Source organism: Ambystoma mexicanum, chromosome 5p (assembly GCF_040938575.1).
Source record: "Ambystoma mexicanum isolate Mex_15411 chromosome 5p, UKY_AmexF1_1, whole genome shotgun sequence".
Taxonomy (NCBI): domain Eukaryota; kingdom Metazoa; phylum Chordata; class Amphibia; order Caudata; family Ambystomatidae; genus Ambystoma; species Ambystoma mexicanum.
Genome location: NC_090930.1, coordinates 852,292,017 through 852,311,869, shown reverse-complemented (window position 1 = coordinate 852,311,869; position 19,853 = coordinate 852,292,017). Strand labels below are relative to the sequence as shown.

Genomic DNA, 19,853 nt, shown 5'->3' with positions numbered 1-19,853 from the left:
ATGAAATCCAATTTTGTTCTGATACAGAATTTGCGAGCATTGGTGAACTTTGGCCATTTATGCTCTTGAGAAGTGTCCAGAAATCTTTAGTGTTCCTTGATGCCCAGGTGTTTAGCATAGCTTCAGCGTTGTTCTGGTATAGAATCTGTCGCTGATGCTTGAGCCATGTTTTTGTAGAGCCTTTCACCTGTATGGTATGCAGTCCAAGATTCGGTGGTACCTGCCTTTACTGCTAGTGTTTTTTTTATTTAACTTTCTCACCTCTTGTCGCTTGGCAACCACCTCATGATTGAACATGTGAGTGTGGTTTGACTGATTTTGTGTCTTGCCAGTGAAACTCACTTTCTAGGCGACTAGCAGGGACATATGCTCGGGTCTTACTTCTGCTGAGCCTCTGCTTGAACAGCCATGTTTCTTCATTAGGTTGTCTTTGAAGGATCTTATATTTTCAAATGATAGTCGGAGTCGATTTTGTTGTTTGTTAGACTCAACATTGGGAGGATAGTAGTGTCTTTTCTGCATCACTCCACCCCATGACAGCTGGAGGAGAGGAGGTTATGGTCACTTTCGATAGTTTTCCGCACTGCAAATTCTATAAAGTGCTGGATCAGGCCTTCCGTGATGTAGATGTAATCCAAGGTGGCTGAGGCACCCGACCTTGTGTTGCAACTCTGCATTTAGCGTTCAGATCTCCACATATTATCATGTTTGGAACCTTCCGGTCGACAGTAATTTCGTCAATGGTATTGGCTATGGAATTGCAGAAGTCTTTGATTGTTGTTCTCTCCGGGTTCCAATACAAGTTGATTATCGCCAATTCTGTCTGTGCCGAACAGTCTAGGTTTTGGTCGTGGTGACACCATATGATTTGTGTGGCAAGCATGCCGTATCCCTCTGTGATTTTTTTTTTTTCTTTTTTTTTCCCTTTGGGGTAATTCCAGATCCCAGGTGAACGGCAGTCAGCAGACCCGCGCTGAGGGCCGTCCCACGCTAGACCTTGTTGCCGGTGAGACTTCGATTACAAAACCGTCTAACGATGGCTTGTCCAGAAGCCAAGTTTCTTGTAGACCGATGAGGTCAAAAGAGCCCAAATTTAACTCACTGGGTCTAGTTAAGTGTCAGGTTTCCTTCTCTTATTCAAGTTTCCTTTTTATTATTTATCCTTTTCAGATTAGCTTTGTGTGGGTGGGAAGTTTTCCATTATAGTTGGTTAGGCCTTAACTTGCTGATTCAGAATCCTGGTTCTGACCCAAGGCAAGATGGAGCCTCACAGTGACAGCTCTGATTGGCTAGAAGACAATGCTGAACAACAATGAACATTCTAAACTGTCACTCTGTGCCTTTCATCATCAAAACCCCATCTGAGAGGACGTGTTTAGTGGCTGCTCCTGCTTTAGTCTTAGGCCTGGTGGATTTTATCCTTCAGATCACAGCAGTTGAGCGGCTACTTTCTTGGGGGTTACAGGAGAAGTCATCAGCTGACAGGAATTCGTTTTTGAAGATAGGAAAAGCAGGAAATCTTTGTGAATTCGCTCAGGAGATTAAGTGACTTTATTTTTACTGTAAATCTGTGCATCTTAATAACATTCTCCTTGAAAATTCGTTAAAAGTAGTGTTTCTACTAAAACTATTGAACTCCCGGAGTGCGCTTGTGTTTCCAGTGCGGTGTTCCTTAGCGCGAGATTTTGACTGTCGCGTGCGAATTCAAGTGAGCGCGTGCTTTCTAGCGTGTGTATTCCGAGCGCGAGTAGATGTTGGTTTCGTGCAATTTTAAACGCGCGTGTGTTTTATAGCGCGGGTGATCCTTTGCGCGAAAAGCTATACGCTGCGTGTGAACTAAAGAGCGCGTGCGATTTCATAGCGCGGGTGATCCTTAGCGCGAGAAGCTATACGCTGCGTGTGAAATACAAAGCGCGTGTGATTTTTAGCGCGGGTGTTCAAAGCGCGAGAATCTGTTCGTCGCGTGCCATGTGAGTGCGCGTGTATTTTCCAGCGCGAGTGACTTTGCGCGTGAGAATCACTTCGTCGCATTTGAACTCAATAGCGCGGGTGTTTTTATTTCGCGTGTCTCGCAGGAGAACATTATTGCGCGTGTGGACTATTGCGCGTGTGGATTATAGCGCGTGTGGATTATTGCGCGTGTGGATTTTTTTGATCGCGCGTCTTCATCCGTTTGCGCGTGTTCTTCAACCAGGAAGATTTCTATGTGAAGTTCATCAATAATTTAAATGGAAATAACCTGCGTGTGCATTTAGCACGTGTTTCCTCTTTCTTCAAGGATTCAAAGACTCAAGATAATTATAAATAGTTTGAAAAGTTTTGAAATGACAAGAAAGAATATTTTAAAGACAATCTAATTGAACTACCAGTGCATGTTGGAAAAAAGACAAACAAAGAACTAAGACTTCCAGTTTTGCCTAATGTAAGAAGTAGCTGTGAATTTCAAGTACCTCAAGTAAGAGAGATTTTCAGCTTCTTATCCGCTTCTCTAAGAAATTTCAAGAGAAGAACCAGGTATGATTCTTAATTATTAGTTAAGGATTAATGTCTTCCCATTCATAAGGTTAAGTAAGTGAATTAAGGAAGTGTATATGCTATTCTTTATCCTCTGCAGGTTCAGCACTGATTAGCCTTGACGCAGTCTGCCTGGAGTTGTTTTGTTATCCCATTCCCCCTTTCCCTTTGGGGTGTAGTTTACAGAGCTGAATTGAAAACTAGTTCTGGGAAATATATCTCAGGGGGATTGTCGGGGGTTCAGCAGCTTCCGCGGATACAGGACCTCTCAGCCTGACATTAAGTGGCGATATCCTCTAGTGTTCCATGATGCCATTTGGAGAGGACTTTCTTTGGGCTGATTCAATGGTTTCTCAGTCTGTCTCCTAGTGGCGGTGGAACACGGGGGTCGCTGCTATTTCTTTTGAGTATGTGTAAAGGTGTCCGAAATCCACTTCCATGGTTTGGATACAGGTGTTTCTTTTTGGCCCCTCAATACTGGCGATACTTTTGTTTCTGTACCCTGTCTTTCCTGAATGCTCTCCACATTTCTTTGTAATGAGTCCAGTGATGCATGTTTTCCACAAGTCCGGGTTTTTGGGTAGTCGCCGTAATGTCTCGACCGTTCCTCTTCCCGTCTTTTCTTAAGAACTAACCATCTCGGCTCATTGGATGGGTCCACCAAAATGGATTTTGGACGGCAATGCCTCGAGGAGCCCCTTTTTTCCCTTCCACCGAGTACCTGGGCTACCTTGGGCTTCTGTAACTGTTGTATCTTTAGACCTAGGTGTTGGAGGTCTTTTGTTACTTCAGTGGAGATTTCACTTATCGCCTTATTTCTTATGTGGAGGTATGCTTTGGCTCTGTGCTCTCGGTGGTAGGGCTCGACAAGTATGAAATCGTTGGATGTTAAATGTCGGAATTTATCGACTTTCCCCAGTAATTTTAGCACTGTCCTGCGATTTAGTACTAGGTAGCTGTCTTTTGCTGAGATCTGCTCCACTTTGAAGAGTGACGATTCGTCCAGTTTATGTAACTTCTTTGCTACCGCCTCCTTTGTTCTCGAGGCCACCTTAAGGGATGAAACTCTATGCCTGCCATGTCGATATGTTTGTTTCGGATCTTGGTTTGGTTTCCCTGTCAGATCTCTGTATGGGTGACTTTCCCCTTTTCTTTAGGTCTTTGAGTGCTTCTAGAGCGGCACTTGGTGAATTTGATCGGCGTCTGTGGGTGTGGGCTTGGGGGGTCCTCTTCCATACATTTCATCCCATCCTGAGCGACAACTTTCATTTGTGAGTTAGAAGTTGTTTGGAATGACTCGGAAGAGGCCCTTGAGTAGACCACTGGTGAAGGAATCACTTCTTCAACGTCAAGATGCTGTGAGATGTCCAGCAGGTCCTGTGAAGGATCTGGATCCCCACTCGGTTTCAGTACCATGACTGGACCCTTTTTTTTCTTGGGTTTTTGTCATTTCAAGACTTCTATTGGTCCCTTGCTTAGATGCTGAATAGCCTGTAAGGCTAGGGCCTGCTAGGAAATCAGCTTCACTCAACTTTTCTTGCGTGCAGGTATTGGAAGGATTTTTTTCTTTTGTCTGCTTTGCATTTCCAGAAGGCTGGACTAAGTGTCCTGGGTTGATGTTGGTAAAAACTATTTTTTTGATGAGTTTTCAGAGATTGGGGCCAAGTCCTTGGGCTTCTCGTTCTCTGAGGTCTGAGTAGATTTTGATAGAGATGAATTAGAGGTTTGAACCAGTTTGGTTCTGTTTTTCAGCAGATCGGCTCCTAATTTGTCTATTTTTTTTTTTCTAAGTTCATTTCAATCCTGTTTGAGTTGCGTTCAACGGCGGTTAGGTATCCTTCAATGAAAGTCAGTTTGTCACTCATAGAGCTTATCAATGAAGTGTTATCTTTGAGGGCCTCGTGGATTGACTCATAGAGCTTTCCAAATGGATTTAGGGCTATCGTGAGGGCCGACATGATTGACATCAAATCTGCTTTTTTTTTTTTTTTTGTTGATGGAGTTTCTTTTTCTGCCATAATTACAACTTCGCTCAACCGCCTAGTTTTAGGCAGGGTGTTGACGCCTCTTTCGTTTTGTGACTGTACTGATCTTTCCAGGGACCTTCTCTCTGAGGGCATCGGTTCTTCTTGAGTGTCTGACGAGGTTTCGCCTGAAAGTCTGCTGAAATTTCCTTGGATATGTGGACGTGTCCATGCGTATGTGGACGTGTCCATGCGTGGTGGTCTACGGATTGGGTTGTCTTTGAAACCCGTCTTGAATTGTCTCTTATTGGGACACCTGGGATTTTGGAGATCACTCCTTCGGGCGTAGGTTCGATGTCTATGATCTCTTTTAATGGTTCGCTGGGTTCTTGGCCATTGCTCATTTCAGTCTGGAGGCTCTCTGTTTCCGTATGCTTGCTGCTACGCCAGGGTGCAAGGCTCTCTGTCTCTAGGCTCTGATCTGTACTTTTAGGTGAATGCACATAAGGTTTGTGAGCCGGGGGTAACCCGTGAGGGTTTGAGTCAGTATTTCGATCTTTTGTCCTTAGGGAAGGATCTTGAATGGCCTCCAATATTTCCACGTCCGAAGGTTCACGATCCTGGTCTAATTTTCTTTTGTGTTGTTTTATGAAGTATTCTTTCAAAGATGTAGAAATCAACGGGTTTGCCAGACATTTGGCGCCCCCATGTATTTTGCCGGGTGGTTTTCGAAATTTTTTTGACAGTGTTTTTTCTGACCTGGTTTTAAATTTGATGTTCCCCTTTGTAAACCGAGTCTATGGGGCGTGGTTAGAATTTGCTGGAACTGTGGTCTGTGACCCCGTAGGTCTCGGCTGGGCCTCGCCTATGGCTAGGGCAAAGTCATCTGCCGAATTTACGTGGGGCCTTTGAATTGTAGTGCCCTGCATTGGGTCCGTGCGTGTCTTAACCTCATCATTAGTTGAGGTTTGATTCAGTAGTTCAATCTGTTCTGTTGCCAATACTTCATAAGGGGAAATCTCCCCGTGCGACACTTCAAACACCGAATCTGCATCTGGTCGCCTAGTTGAAGAGGACAGCTGATCCTCGATGTCCGTGACCCAAGAGTCGTTTGAGTTGTTTCTGATAGGCGTCATTTTTCGCTTCAGCTGCTTTTGCTTCTTTAAAAGATCTGTTTGAAGGGTTGTGCTTTGATGGATTTGTGCTGTGATAACTTTCCCTTGGTAAGGCGGCGCCGTCAGCTGTGAGCTGGAGTCGCCCACACCGGACTTCAGAATTACGACATGGAAGCGCACTCCTGCTGCAAGTAGCCGATTCAGCGTAGCATCATCAATTGATCGCAACGTAAGCTTTGCTCACGGCCGTTAAGACTCCTGCCGCGACCGTCCTCCGTCAGTCTCCGGGGCGGAGTCGCTAGTCGGAACGGTAGAACGGCCGGGGGCTATGCTTATTGAAGGTGTCGGTGGACCTGAGGGTCTTGTAGGAGAGAAGCGCTTCTTAGGGGGGCGCTTCTGCCTTCTCACCACCGTCCCGGCCCACCGCCAAACTTGGAGATAAAAAGTCGTTTGTGCGGGGGACTGCGTCATCTTTACTCACCGACACGCATGGGTTCGAGCCCACGAGCGATTTCCCCAAGAGCGGGGAGTCAAGGTGGGTAGGCGAGCGGAGGTTGTGTTGGTGTTGACTGAAATTAACTGCACAGGTACTGTGGAGACGCCGTTCCCTGTTTTACAATTTTTTTTCCCCTCCCTACCGTTCTGTTGGTCCTGTTGCTCCAGTTGTTCTAAAGAAGGTTTGCTACTACGGAGGCGACGGCTTGTCGAGTTCAAGTGTGTACAAGAAGGGAGACGCTCACTTCAGGCGGAGGACTGCTTACTGTCACCTGACACCGGACACACTGCTTGCGCTCTGCGCTCTGCGCCTGCGCAGTGTTTTAAGTAGGAAGTCCTTGCAATTTAGGTAGAAATGAAAAGAGGACTGCAGGAAAACACCGTCCACGTAGCAGAAGTGAAGCGTGAAAGCAGCAGTGGTCCTTCCTCGCGACACACACCGGACACACTGCTTCGCACACCGCCTAATATTGGTCTTACTACTAATTCTGTCCTGATGGCATTGGGTGCATTCTTTGCCTCGTTTTCACAGTACTCACTATTTTTTTTTATTAATGTTATTGATTAAGCCAAGTGTTCATTAGAGCAGTTAATAAATAATGGAAATATGTATGTTTATTTTCTTTAAAAACAAGAACTAATGGGGGATCCGGGGATTGGAAACTGCAAACCACAACTATATTGGAACAAAAGTCCCCCCCACCTGGATGCAGGCTTACTAACATGCTTAGCACATAAGAGAGAGATCTATTCTAATTTCATCTTTATTTAGAATATACCAAATAAATCAGTATAAATGTATATCAAATGGATATAAAACATCCACATTTAATTATATCAAAACCAACACCACACCCAGTGCCCTTATTGTGAAAACAATCAACTGAAAAAACCATCAACCAAAAAGAACTAATTCTTTAAAATATTAAAAATACTGTCTTTATCAGGTTTTTTTGCCCCGACATGTTTCTGTTGCTGGTGTTTTGGAACATGGTTTTAGAACGTTCTTCAGGGAGATTCTTTAATTACGACTGGTTACAATCAATTATAGGATTTCAATTCTCGACTCTGGATTATATGCCAGTGGTGTACCGTCTGGTGATCTACCCTAAAACTCCTCAAATGGAGCTTCCGCTCAAAGCTTTAGACACTCTTCGCCATCCAACTTGCTTCCCTTAAAGAATCGGGTTCAGCACGTAGCTATTTGTGCATTCCAACCATTCACATTTACAGTTACACTCAATTCATTGGTCACAGCTGAAGTGTCTTCGTCAAGCACAGCCTTTTTTTTTCTAAACCCTCTTCTTAATTCGGGGGTCACCCGTCTTCTGTCATCCCATGTAAACACCTAGTCAGCGCGGTGTGCAATGAATGCGAACGCTCCACCTTGCTGAACAGCTTCTTCTCAATCCATCTCTTCATCCCAATCCGTTCCTTCAAAGAAAGTGTTTCTGGCAGATACTACATTTTGATGCACCCAATTGGATGTTGATGGGGGTCTTAACATCCATCTCTGTGTTGTATGAAAGCTGCATTACTTTACAAAAAAGGGCCTTTTTATCCTGAATTTCCTGTCTATTGGAGCTGGGGTGATTGGGATACACAGAGAGGTGGAACCCAAAGCAGTGATTCAGAGTCTCCCATTTGCTGCATATGTGGATCGCTTTTATTTCTGCTTTGTGGGAGTGTCGGGGTGCAGGGGCACATGCTCTGTCCTTTTGCCTTTTGAAGTTCAGTCACAATGTGATAGTGGTGTAGATGTAAGAGGGGCAGCTCACTTAGACCCTCTGAATACCTGAATCGGAAAAAGAAACTAAAAATTAAATGTTATATAGTGACTTAATCTAAGTCATCGTTAACTGGTTGTAAAGCAGGGAAGAGGGAGAGAGTCCAGTAGGAAGATTGGAAGGAATTGCTCAACTTTAGTTCTTATTTCTGCTCTGCTACTGGTCCTTTCAGTGAACTGGAGATGTATGCGCAACTCTCTGTAACCATTTGCCATTCAATTTGATTACAAATATATTTGTGTGTTTGAGAAAACCGTTGTTTTAAAAGTATTTCTTTGTTGCCAGGTGTTGCCTTCCAATGAAGAATCTACAGAAGAATCGGAGGTGAGGCTGAACATTTGGGCCCAGTGACTTACAAAACGTTAAAATGGTTTACATGCTTCTAAACTTTAGGGCTTAGTAATTTTTTCACTAAGAATTTCTTTAGTGATTCTTTATTTTGGTTGTTGTACAGCCTTATGTCTTTGGGTACTTTCTGCTTCAATAATGAACTGCTAGTTAGAGATCTGGGAATGGTGGGTCAGGGAGAAGGATCCCTACACGATTTAATACTCCTTTTGAATTGAATACCTATTTTTAAAGAAATGATGCAGCTGGTTATTCCTTCACACAATTGCAACCCACTTTCCTAGTATCATAGTTAGAATTAAGTGTCATTTGGGTTGTCTTGATAATCTGAAGTTGGTGTCAATATGACAGAAATAAACATACACCCTACAAGGTGGGGTCCTTGGTCATTTCATTGGGGATGTTATTACATATATTTCTAATCTTGATTAGGTGTTTCTAATGTGGCATAAACCTTTTACCAGACAATCACTCAAGTTGATGTTTGTTATTAGTTGTGCCTGACTGAGCTTTAGCTGCGAAATCTATGTGATGCTTATCTAAACCTAAGGTAAAAACTGTTTACTGAAAAGTCTATTTCGCGGCCTCTGTCTTTTCCTTGCTACTCTACATACTTTCTGGGTCTCCCTAATTCCACTCTTATTTCTGTGATTCTTATGTGTGTCTCTCCACTTCTTCTGTTCTGTGTCATTTTGGTACTTCCATCTTATCATTTCTTACTCTCCCTTTTGGTATAAATGTACTTAAACTGGTTTAGCTTGACACAGTAGTGGTCTCCCAGCACAACATCTTTTGACACAGGTTGTTGAATTGTGCTCCAGCCAATGGTATCTAGATCAGAGTATGGGGAGCAGAGGAGCGCTGTGGGGTGAGGGTTGGGGGTAGAGTGAGACGAGATAGAAGGCAAATTGCACTACAATTATTCATAATTCATGGTTAGATAGGTAGTGAGATGGGAGTAGTTTGTGTTTATGCTTGGATACCTTTTAGAATCGAATGTGCTGACTGATGCAATGCAAGGCGCTGAGGTTTAATGTAACATTAGGACGCAAAAAAAGCAAGAGAGGAAAACAGCTGGCTGACAGGATATTGGTACTGATCGTGCCTCCCGGGTCCAACCGGAGCGCCCGCGACTATTTCGGGCTGAAGGTGTGGCTGCAGGGACCGGCGTGGTAGATCCTCGTTGCTGGGTTATCCGGTTGTTGTCCACTGCTGTCTTTTGTGTTGCCGTGGTGGGAGGGGGTAACAAGTAACCCCTGCTGTAGCTTTACAGAGGCTGGGGAGTATGTTTGCGATGATTTCTGTATGGATTTTTCAGTATGAAGACACAGTGCTCCGACACGTCTTGCCTCTACGGTGGCCATTTTGGAATCCTCAAAGCCATTTCTAAGCCTTCAAAAGTTGTGTGCTAGCAGCATTTATTGTGAATTCAATTTGTGTCTCAAATATTTCCATAGCTATACTATGAATCCTCAATTGTACTTTTAATTGGATGTTTCACAGGAGAAAAAAAATGATCACGTAATTTGAACAATAGCTGCTTCACTTTTACTTGTGAAATATGATTCTATGCATACTAACAGCTTGGAAATTATCTATTTATATTCCGATAAGCAAAGATCAGTCTCATCTTTTCATCTCTAAAACTGCCCCAAAGGTACAAATGCCGCCTTACTATCGGGCAGGAAATGCACATGAATGGAGGGTCGGCTTTGAAAATTCTGCTAGACAGTCTGCACAAATGAAGAAAACAGCAATTCTATCGACTGGAACAGTGGAAAGTAAAGCCGTATTAATGATTTACTAAGGGGAATCTGAAAGGCTGGGTAAAACACATAGCAATGTAATTTCTATTGGGTTGTGGAAATCCTAGAGTGCTGATTAAAGGTACTAAAGTCAAACTGGACAATCTGTGACTTAACCAAGTGATCAAGAATTGTTTTTCATAATACCTCAGACCCTACATACCCTGATATCGTTGGCAGATAGATGATGGCCAGATTTGCGACTCTTCAGACCAAATCTAAATGAAATGGGTAGGGGGTTTGTAGATGAATTCAGTATGTCATGGTTCGGGTTGGTAAAAGGCCTACAGGAACTAGGGAAAACAACTGCAAATAAGAATAACCCTACAGCACATTATTGTGAATGATGGGACAACACAAGTGGGGTTCTTCAAGAACATCTTTGGGTGAAGCTTTCAGTAAAAATCCAATCTTGATGACCCGATGGGGAGGTCCAGTCTGCCCTTAGCAACTCCTTTTTAGCCTTTGAGCTAACTCCAAAGCGTATTAAAGAAACTTTCCAAATCCTGGCTAAGACAAGAATCCACAAACCTAATCCATAAATCGTTGTGCCCAGTCTGAAAATTAACTCAAACAATGATTCCCTGGGCAACTTCCTCCAGGAAGAGCTTACAGGTCTGGCCTCTCCACCACATTCTGGCCTCTCCACAGCCTTTACCTATCTTATCTAGACCTCGCCACCATCCCTTGGTTTTTTTCTTAGCTCTGTTTTCTCATAGGCTGGGGTGTTTGCTCCATCACCTGCCTTTGAGTTTGGGATGGTAGATTTCTTTCTCTGCACCATAAATGCACTTGTTACTTTTTAGATATAAAGAGTTTTAGATGTAAATATTTGTCCCCCCCCCTCAATTTGGCTAATTTTCAGACATCCGCTATAATTATTTACCGTCTTGCCAAGGTTCTCTCCTTCTCGGGATTTCGTTCAGCTCAGAGCCCTCTTGGAAGAACAGTTTTCAAGTCTTATGGCTCCTTCCAGGTGCCTGTGGTTGAACCTTGCTGTGTCCTCCACCTCCTGCACATCACTGGTCCTGGTAGTGTGGTCTCTGCCTAGGGTCTGGAAAAATGTCTGATGAATAACTGCCAGAAGGAAAGCTACCTCTGTCCATGTAGCGATCTCCCTTTTTTTCCAGGGAGTGGCAAGTAGCTTGTCTCCTTCCTCTCAGCTTGCACCTCTTACTGTTTTTTTCCAGCTCCTCTTTTACACCTCGGCCAGCGTGTGTAGTTTTAAGCTGGCCTGGGATAGATTGTCTGTCTTTTATTTATTTTTATTGAGTTGCGTTTTAACAAGGAAAACCTTATACAAATTAATCTAACACTATACATGCAAATATAGGCAGATGAATCACAAGACAAGGAAAACCAAATGGCCACACAAATAACCAATATTACACATTGACAACAACAATAATAAATTAACAACAATAATAAATTAGAAACAATAATACATTAGTTTGGCCATCCCAACTCCTATTACCCTCAAGCTCCGACTCTCAAGCTCCGACTTTTCATCCTAAAATCTCTTCAATACAACGTATAACTTCCAATGTCAACGCAACCGATTTTCCTTCCAAAATGACTCCCAATCCAGGAGCCTATAGTGTTTTACAAAAGGAAACAAATATTTACATCTAATCAACAACGTTTGTGGCAGCTCAACATTAGATGCTGCAATGTTTCAATTACACTTTGGTCTATACAAAACCTACAAGTTATTTCTATGTCATTTCTAGCGCCTTCAATCTCGCGAGTAAGGAGCAAATTTCATGTGAAGACACATTAACCTCATTCGTTAGCAGAGTGGAACCTCTAGAAGGTTCTGGAACCGAATGGGGCTTTACAATTTGTACAACATTCCCGAAACAAAATGTACTTTCCAGCAGCCTCACTCATTCGGGTCTAGTACCTCTCGTCCACAGCTTTTTTTTTTAATTATTATTTATTTATTTTTTTTTAACTTTCAACGGCTCCTCATTTAGCAGTTCAAGAGATCTATCCAGAGTCATCAGTGTGGCAACAATACCATTCACCTAACCCTTGAATTGCGGGGAGGATTTATTAATAGCAGAGTATATAACTTGGAGTAAAGGGAATTCTCTTGGGGGGAATCTGATCTTTCAAAGAAATTACAAGCAATTCCATTTGAAACCAGGTTTTGTAGAATGGAGACCAAAGTCATAAAGTATTACAGAGGGTGGAACGCCTTTTGGGAGAACCTGGACTTTCTGCCAGATCCGACCTTCCAATAAGGTCCAATTTGGCTTGAAGGCAAGAGAGAAGATAATCGTACATTAATGCTGGTAACACCTTAGACTTGTAATCGGTTACAGCCGTCAGTAAAGAAAATTTCCCCAATTTCATCACAATCCTCTTAATCTCGGCAGCATACATGCCACACTTTTTCCCCTCGTAGATTAGAGTTTTTTTTGTTAGGACACCCATAGATGGTTAAACCTAGGTAAACATAACTATCAACCTGCTCGATAGCTACTCCCTTCACTTTCCATGTAAATGAGACTTTCTTCCTTTTTGTTCCCAGAGACCAATGCCTATGTTTTCTGACCATTTTATTTCCATGCCATGAGCGTCCATAAATAGTTAATGCATTTAAAGAATGCTGTAGGCCGATGGGGGTTTGTCCATGATAACCTTGTCATCAGTGTATAGGAGGTAATGACATTTCAGAGCTGGGGCGTGGCTTGGCAGCCATGCAGTGAGGACGCAGATCTGGTGGCTCCTGCTGATCCCGTTACGATCCATACTGAAAGCGGATGCATAATGTAGGGTCGACAATTATACCAAAAGTTGCATGAAGGTGCTGTGCACAGCTGCGTGCGGTAAATTAGGCATACCGCCTGCAGATAGCGAAGAGCGAATACGTTGAAGTTAGGGACCCAACCCGGGTAGTAAAAATCAAATGGCGGAGACGGCAAGTCTACAGACGGCAAACAAAGGGGCGATGGTGCCGGTGCCTGAGCGAGACTTGCCCTGGTATTAGCGAGCAGGAAACAGCCGACCGCTGTGGCATGGACTGCGGAGACTGAGGCTATAGTGGTCGAGCATGACTACGTTCGTTGGGCCATCCGGGAGGTGAACTGCCCGTAATAAGAAGATCCGAGCTGCCGGCTTATCGCAGAACAAAAAACCAGCAGCTGCCCCTGTTTGTGTGCTGGGTTACTGGGCACAGGGCTGCTGACTGCGTCCATGGTGAGTGGGGCACTACATGAACGTGGGACTGCAGAGATAGGAGCGCGACTCCAAAAGGACACCTGACCCCCCTCCCCCTCCAACCTCCAGTGGGGTGGTAAACCTTGCCTATGGTGCGCGCACACTCTTCATTTTTTTTCAATATTGAGGGTGACTGCAGCGGGGAACTTTCCTGGCCGCCGAGAGTAAGCGGACCATAGAGGGAAGCTGGCCCCCGTTCGGTACGTGCAGCGGGCCACAGTGGGAGCAGGCCCTGCAGGCGTATTATTAGGAGAAGCGGACTGGAGGAGAAGCAAGCTGGGTTGTGCGGGCATACCGTGGTGGTAGCAGGGTCTGGTACGATCGTTACGGCAGCCCTATGTGGAAGCTGACCTGCTGGAGGGAAGAAGCGTGCAGGCGGACCAAGAAGGAAACAGGCCGACGGCAGAGCACCTGTGACAGTTGATTGCTCTGCAGACAAAAGACAAGGCGGACGCGTGGCGGGGGGGGGGGGGGGGGGGGGGAGTACCAGCACACCCAGTAACGACAGCAATAAGTGTCTGGGCACAGATACTGCCTAAGTGGGGCTTGGGGTGCCCGAGAAAGAAAATAGCAAAGGAGTGTGATGCAAGGTCATAAAAGAGGGACAGTCTCTCGCTGATACACGGCTGAGCGCCTAAGCAGGGCCACGGCTTGGGAGGAAGAAGGAGCCGACGCCCATGAACTTAACTAACCTGAATATATATAGATGGCATGAACCTAGGGGACAATAGAATGGCGGCTGACACTGGGCTGGGGCATCACGGGGATGCTGCCTAAGTAGACAGAAACAGAAGCCATACAGCCCCCCGGCTCCCCCACCCCCACCCGGGAGGACCCAACATTGTGGTATAGTGAATCACCGGACTCATCTGGGTGATAAGCAAGCAAAATACGACGGGCCTGGAACTGCGAACCCCGGGCATATTGGGGCTCCTGCTGAGCAAGAGTGGGCCACGACTCGCACAGGTACCGGGGCACAAACTCTACCGGGGCATGCAGGACATGGTAAAGTGCAAGTAGGAAAGGTCCGAGTGGGGCGGTGCAGTCGGCTCACAGCAGATGAACGTTAAAGGTCCGGACAGGGTTGACGTTCGAGACGCTGCAAGTAGTACCTAAGAGATACGCCACAGTGCCCCAGAAGACAAGTGGAGAAATAGTGGCAAACCCGCCTGTAATCACATACCGGAGAGCTGTCGAAGCTACGCACCGGAGCAGCAAGATCATTCGCATGTGGGCTGTGAATTGGGACAACAAACCATGGCTTCTAAACCCCAAAAGGGTAAAGGGGAAGCAACTCACCTGAGGCATGCACCAAAACTGCGCACCCAGCAGAGAGCCCAGCCCAAGAAACCTCTGCATCTCAAAAGCAGCAGTCGATGGCAGGTGTTGATCAGCAGATCCTAGCGGCCATAGCTTCCCGAAGGAGTTGCTTGAAGCTAAAATGGATGCCATCAGCATTGATGTGAACTTGCTTAGACAGGATGTAAGGGAACTCGCTGAATGCACAGGAAACCTCAAAGTCGGTAGCGGAAAATACCAGTGACCTTAAGGACACCTCGAGAGAAGTTGTGGGTACTGCAACAACGGGAGCGTAATCTGGAGGACAGGGCCAAAGACGCAGAGAGCAGGGCTAGACGCAATAATGTAAGAATTATTAGACTCCCGGAAGGAGAAGAGGATGCAAACCCGACGGAATACATAGAGACCCTGCTGCAGCAAGAAATGGGTCTGTGCGCCCTCCCCCAAGTCTTCAGTCGAAAGGGCGCATAGATCACTGATGAGGAAACCACCGCCCGGGGCCCCGCCGAGACCAATAATAGCTCCGATATTGAACTATCGAAATGGGGAAAAGATCCTGGAATACTTCCGCAAAGGAGTAACGATCCTACGAGCGTCTGCCACAATAACTGCATACCCAGATTATAACCTACAAGTGCATAAGCACCGAATGAACTACATATCGGTGAAAAAAGACTACGTGTGGCCGACCTGAAGTACATGGTATATCCGGCTAGACTAAAACTGATCTGATTTACAAAAGCCACGCAATCTCTTTCACAATCCGGAAGATGCAAGTGAATGGATGGACACGCAGAATATGCCAACCAGGGCAGCGGCTAGTCCGAGTAAATCCGAATAGATGCACTTCGGTGACCGGGTCCACTACAGGACTACAGAGGTTGTTTACACATGACGCAGCGGCAGTACGACCCACCAGATGGAAGCCTCAGGAAAACGAGAGTAGTTGAAATGCAACATAGCGCATACTTAAGATCGCACCAAGCAGGAGCGTCCTACACCTCAGATTGTATTTGTTTGTTCGGATACAGACAGTTTTGTGTCCGCCTACGGCGCCCATGTTCCAGGACAAGATCCTGGGGCGTGAGCGAGAAGTGGGAAGGCCTGAGCACAAGGAACTGAGCTGGGCAATTGCTGGGAGGGTGGAGGTTGAGGGAGTTGGGATAGATATTTGGGAGTTAGCCTATGAATCCACACTGTATATGCTGTATTTGAACTGTTGCTGCTTAGTAATATTGTTATGGGTGATGGGGGAACTCAGAATAGTGTTCTGGAATGTTAGGGTCTCAACAGTTATATTAAGTGTAATAGAATTATAACTTATTTAAGGCATCAGAGAATTGATATTGCGCTCCTGCAAGAAACTCGCCTTACAAATGAGAAACAGAGTGTACTTGCTATAAAGTGGTGTGGCATGACGCTGGGCTCATCATACTCTGCTTATGCTAGGGGCGTGGTGATGTGGGTGGCACCGTCGGTACCTTTTGAGGCTACTGGAGACTTTTCAAGATAAAGAGGGCAGGATGTTTGTTTTAGGAGGTCGGGTTGAACACACAATTTTGTATTATCAATACGTACGCACCAAACCAAGATACGGCTGCTTATTTCCGCAAGTTATATCCACTAATAATCCCACACATTGATGGTACATTGATATGGGGTGGTGATTTTAATTGTACGCTCAATCCTATACTAGACCGATCGGATGACAAATTTATGCTCCCAGCCCCCCGCCTGCCAAAGCCCTGTCCACATTATTGCAAGCATTTAAACTCGCAGATGCATGGCACGCTCTTCACCCACAAGCCCGAGGTTACTAATATTACCCCACATCCCGGCACTTATGATACGGTATTTATAATGCGCTTAATACCCAGAGGTTTCTAAGCGCGGACCCGGGGATCGAACCTGTGTTGCTCTGTGTTGTCTTGCTTCCAAGGCGGGCACCTTGCCCCTGCGCTATCCTCCCGAGACTTGCACACTAGGTTGGATTTACATTTTTCCCGGGGATGACTATCTGAGTGAATTCAAGGAGGCAGACCATAAAGGACGAGTATGGTCAGATCATACCGCGTTGTTGATTACTTGGCAGGTTTCAACACCCACCCATTTGCCCCCCCCCCCACCCGAGAGCACTCATACCGACATGGCGACTTGGGAGTGAGGCTCTAAGGGACGAAGCATTTCGCGAACATTTAAAGCAAGGGGTACAGGAGTATTTTACGCATAACATTGGAAGTGTAGTATCAGTGGGCAGTCACAGCTAAGAATGGGGTGATCTGTGAGACGTAACGGGACATAAACAATTGTTATGATTTCTATAAGACACTATACGAAGAGACATTGGATACTCATGAGTCAGAAATAGAAGACGCCTTAGCGCTGATAGACCTTCCACAGTTAGATGCGGAAGAGGTAAACAAACGTTCTCATAACCCAAGAGGAGTTGGAACACACCATAAGAGGGTTGCCATCAGGGAAGGCTCCGGGGGCGGATGGTTTGCCAAGTGAGTTGTACAAAGAATTAATGGCAGAGATTATGCCCTCACTGTTGGCAATTCTGAATGAAGCCCTAGATCAGGGCATTTTGCCACTGTCATTAAGGGAATCAATTATAGTTCCTTTGTTGAAACTTAATAAACCCGAGACCAATTGTGGCTCTTACAGACCCCTCTCGCTGCTCAACCAAGACAGAAACATTCTGATGGCTGGCAGGTTGAAATCGGTTATTCATAAATGTTTACATCCCGATCAGTCTGGCTATGTTCCAAATGGGAATATCACATGTAATTTAAGATGTTTGCACCATGTCATAGGCCAGACCCAAGACCGCGCCCAGCCTCTGGCAGTGACCTCGCTAGATGCAGTCAAGGCATTTGACTCTGTCAGGTGGCCTTGACTACTCGCAGTATTGAAAGGGTTTCGTATAGCCCCCACATATATCAGGCAAACGATACAATGTTTCATTGGAAATGCTTCACACTTGTTTTGAAAATTAATCAAATGCATTTTAAAAAAATATATATGATATTTCAGAGATCCTATCTTGGGACAAAACGAGGATGCCCCAGATAGCCAAATCACCAAATCGGAGAGGTATAGATTAGTTGGGGGACACAATTGTCTAACACCATGATATGTAGTCACTGGCTCAGAAAGCCTGCCCTCCTCCATCCAGGCATATGTGCACTTTTGTGTTTTCATGCAGAGCCATAAGAATCTCCAACGGAGATGGGGAATGTCCCAAGATGTTAGTTTCTTCCATAGGGTGCCTCTCAGCACCCTGTCGAAAGCAGGTGACTGGTGTATATAGGCTACGTAGAGAGGCTTTTTTTCAGATCTCTTGATATTCACTAGCATAGTTAAAATGAATCCATGTATCTAGGTGCCAAACCCCTTCCTGAAGACAGACTGACCTAAATCAAAACAACCAGCACACAAGGAAAGAAACGTTTTTACTACTTGAATCTAAAAGGGCAATAGTTCTTAAGCAAAAGCCTATCACCCTTCTTAAAAAATGGGGACTAAAATAGCCACGCTCCAAGACTCCGAAATCATCTTGCACGTTGAGATGTCCTTGTACAAAACATCTGCCCAGATAGCAGTTGCCCAGACCTCCCAAGGTGTTGATCAGGCATTCCTTCCAGAATATCGACTCTAACAACTGAACCATTCTGTGCACGCTAATGTCCTTGACCACACACCATTTTGACATGTCCATTGCCCCAATCATCATTTCCATGCCCTCCCCTGACCACAGTCGGCCCCAGAATGTCAACCACCACATCCCACACTGAATTAGACAGTTCTATTATGTTCATGAGAGGAACCCTTGGGATCAACACCATGTCACTGTTCACACACTCTCCAATCCTTTAATATCTGCTCTACATCTGGATCGATCCCTGGCCACCAGTGCTCTTGACTAATGATGCCTTTTGTCTTGCATATTCCCAGGTGCCCTTGATGAGCTAAATCCATAATGGGTTCTCACAGCCCTGCCGACCCCACTACCCCAATGCCCTTGTATCAACAACCCTTTGTCTACACTCAGTTCATTTTTTCTCTATCGCTAAACACTTTGTAGTCATCGTCCAGGTTATCAGTGGGCCAATCCTCTTCACTGCAAACATGAGAATTCATGTACACATACCCCTCGAATTCAGTTGTGCCATGAACAATGCCCATCTCATAGTGCAACACCGCATTGTGCAACCGGGCATCTGCTAACATATTCTGCTCTCCCTTAATGTATTGTACCTCAAAATCCAATCCTTGCATGCTTGTTATCCACATACTGATTCTTCTTGATCTCCCTTGCAATCCCTTTTTGTTGAAAATGCGTACCAGTGGTTTGTGATCCGTCACAATGAAGACGTTTCTACCCCACAGGTAGCTTTTGAACTTTTCCACGTCCCACGCTCTACAACCGAATAACTCGTCTCGGAATACTTCACAACCTGCGATGCAAATTCTACCATTTCTGTTTCAGTTCCCCTTTTCTGCATACGAAAGCACCCAATGACACTTTCACTGACATCATCAGTATACAAATACACATCCCAATCTTCCCTGAAACCCTTCAACATCGGGGCATCTACCAAGGTTTCCTTCGTATCTTCAAATTCCAATTAACACCTCGCATACCACGCAAATCTGGGGTTTTTCCTGGTGAGCTTCTTCATGGCTTTCGGTCTCTCTGCTAAGTTTCTTATGAACGTCCCATAATACTCAATCCAAACCAAATAAGAGGACCACTCAAACTTGTTCTTTGGTGCCTTCATCTGTACTATGGCCTCAACCGCATCAAGCTTAGGCCTCATACCCTGAGACAACAATTAATTCCCAAAATACTGCACCTTGTCCACGCTGAACTTATATTTCTCCATTGACCTTGTTAACGCGGCCTCACATAATTTGCCAATTGCTCTCTTCAATCTCGCATCATGTTGCTCTGTAGCCTTTATCCCACACCAGTATGTCGTCCTGCTAGCAACATAAAACTTAAACCTTCAAATAACCTGCTCATCACCCTTTGAAACATGCTTGAGGCAGAAATCAATTTAACAGACATTCTCCCCCACTGATATATGAACCAAAAGGTTTTATGAAAGTAGTCCAGTCCACTGATGCAGGGTGTAAGCAGACATGATGGTATGCCACCCTTAAATCAATGCTCGAGAATGTCCCTGCCGCAGATATCTCCAACAGTTTGTTTATTTTCGGCAGAGGAAATCTGTCGGGAACTGTATTTTTATTTGAGGCTCTGAGGTCAATACATAGCCTCATACTACCATTAGA

At 45.1% G+C, this 19,853-nt stretch overlaps 1 protein-coding gene across 2 annotated transcripts in view; it reads left to right on the top strand.

The window, feature by feature from the left end:
- The window catches only part of VPS41 (VPS41 subunit of HOPS complex), a 1,668,740-nt gene that overhangs the window by 24,825 nt on the left and 1,624,062 nt on the right, over window positions 1–19,853 (top strand). Inside the window, exon 2 of one of the 2 annotated variants that reach the window (XM_069613279.1) lies at window positions 8,161–8,199. The exons of the other annotated variant lie outside the window; for it this stretch is intronic. Within the exon in view, the coding sequence (XP_069469380.1) occupies window positions 8,161–8,199 (39 nt within the window). The remainder of the gene's footprint in view (window positions 1–8,160; window positions 8,200–19,853) is intronic. 2 annotated transcript variants of the gene reach the window in all.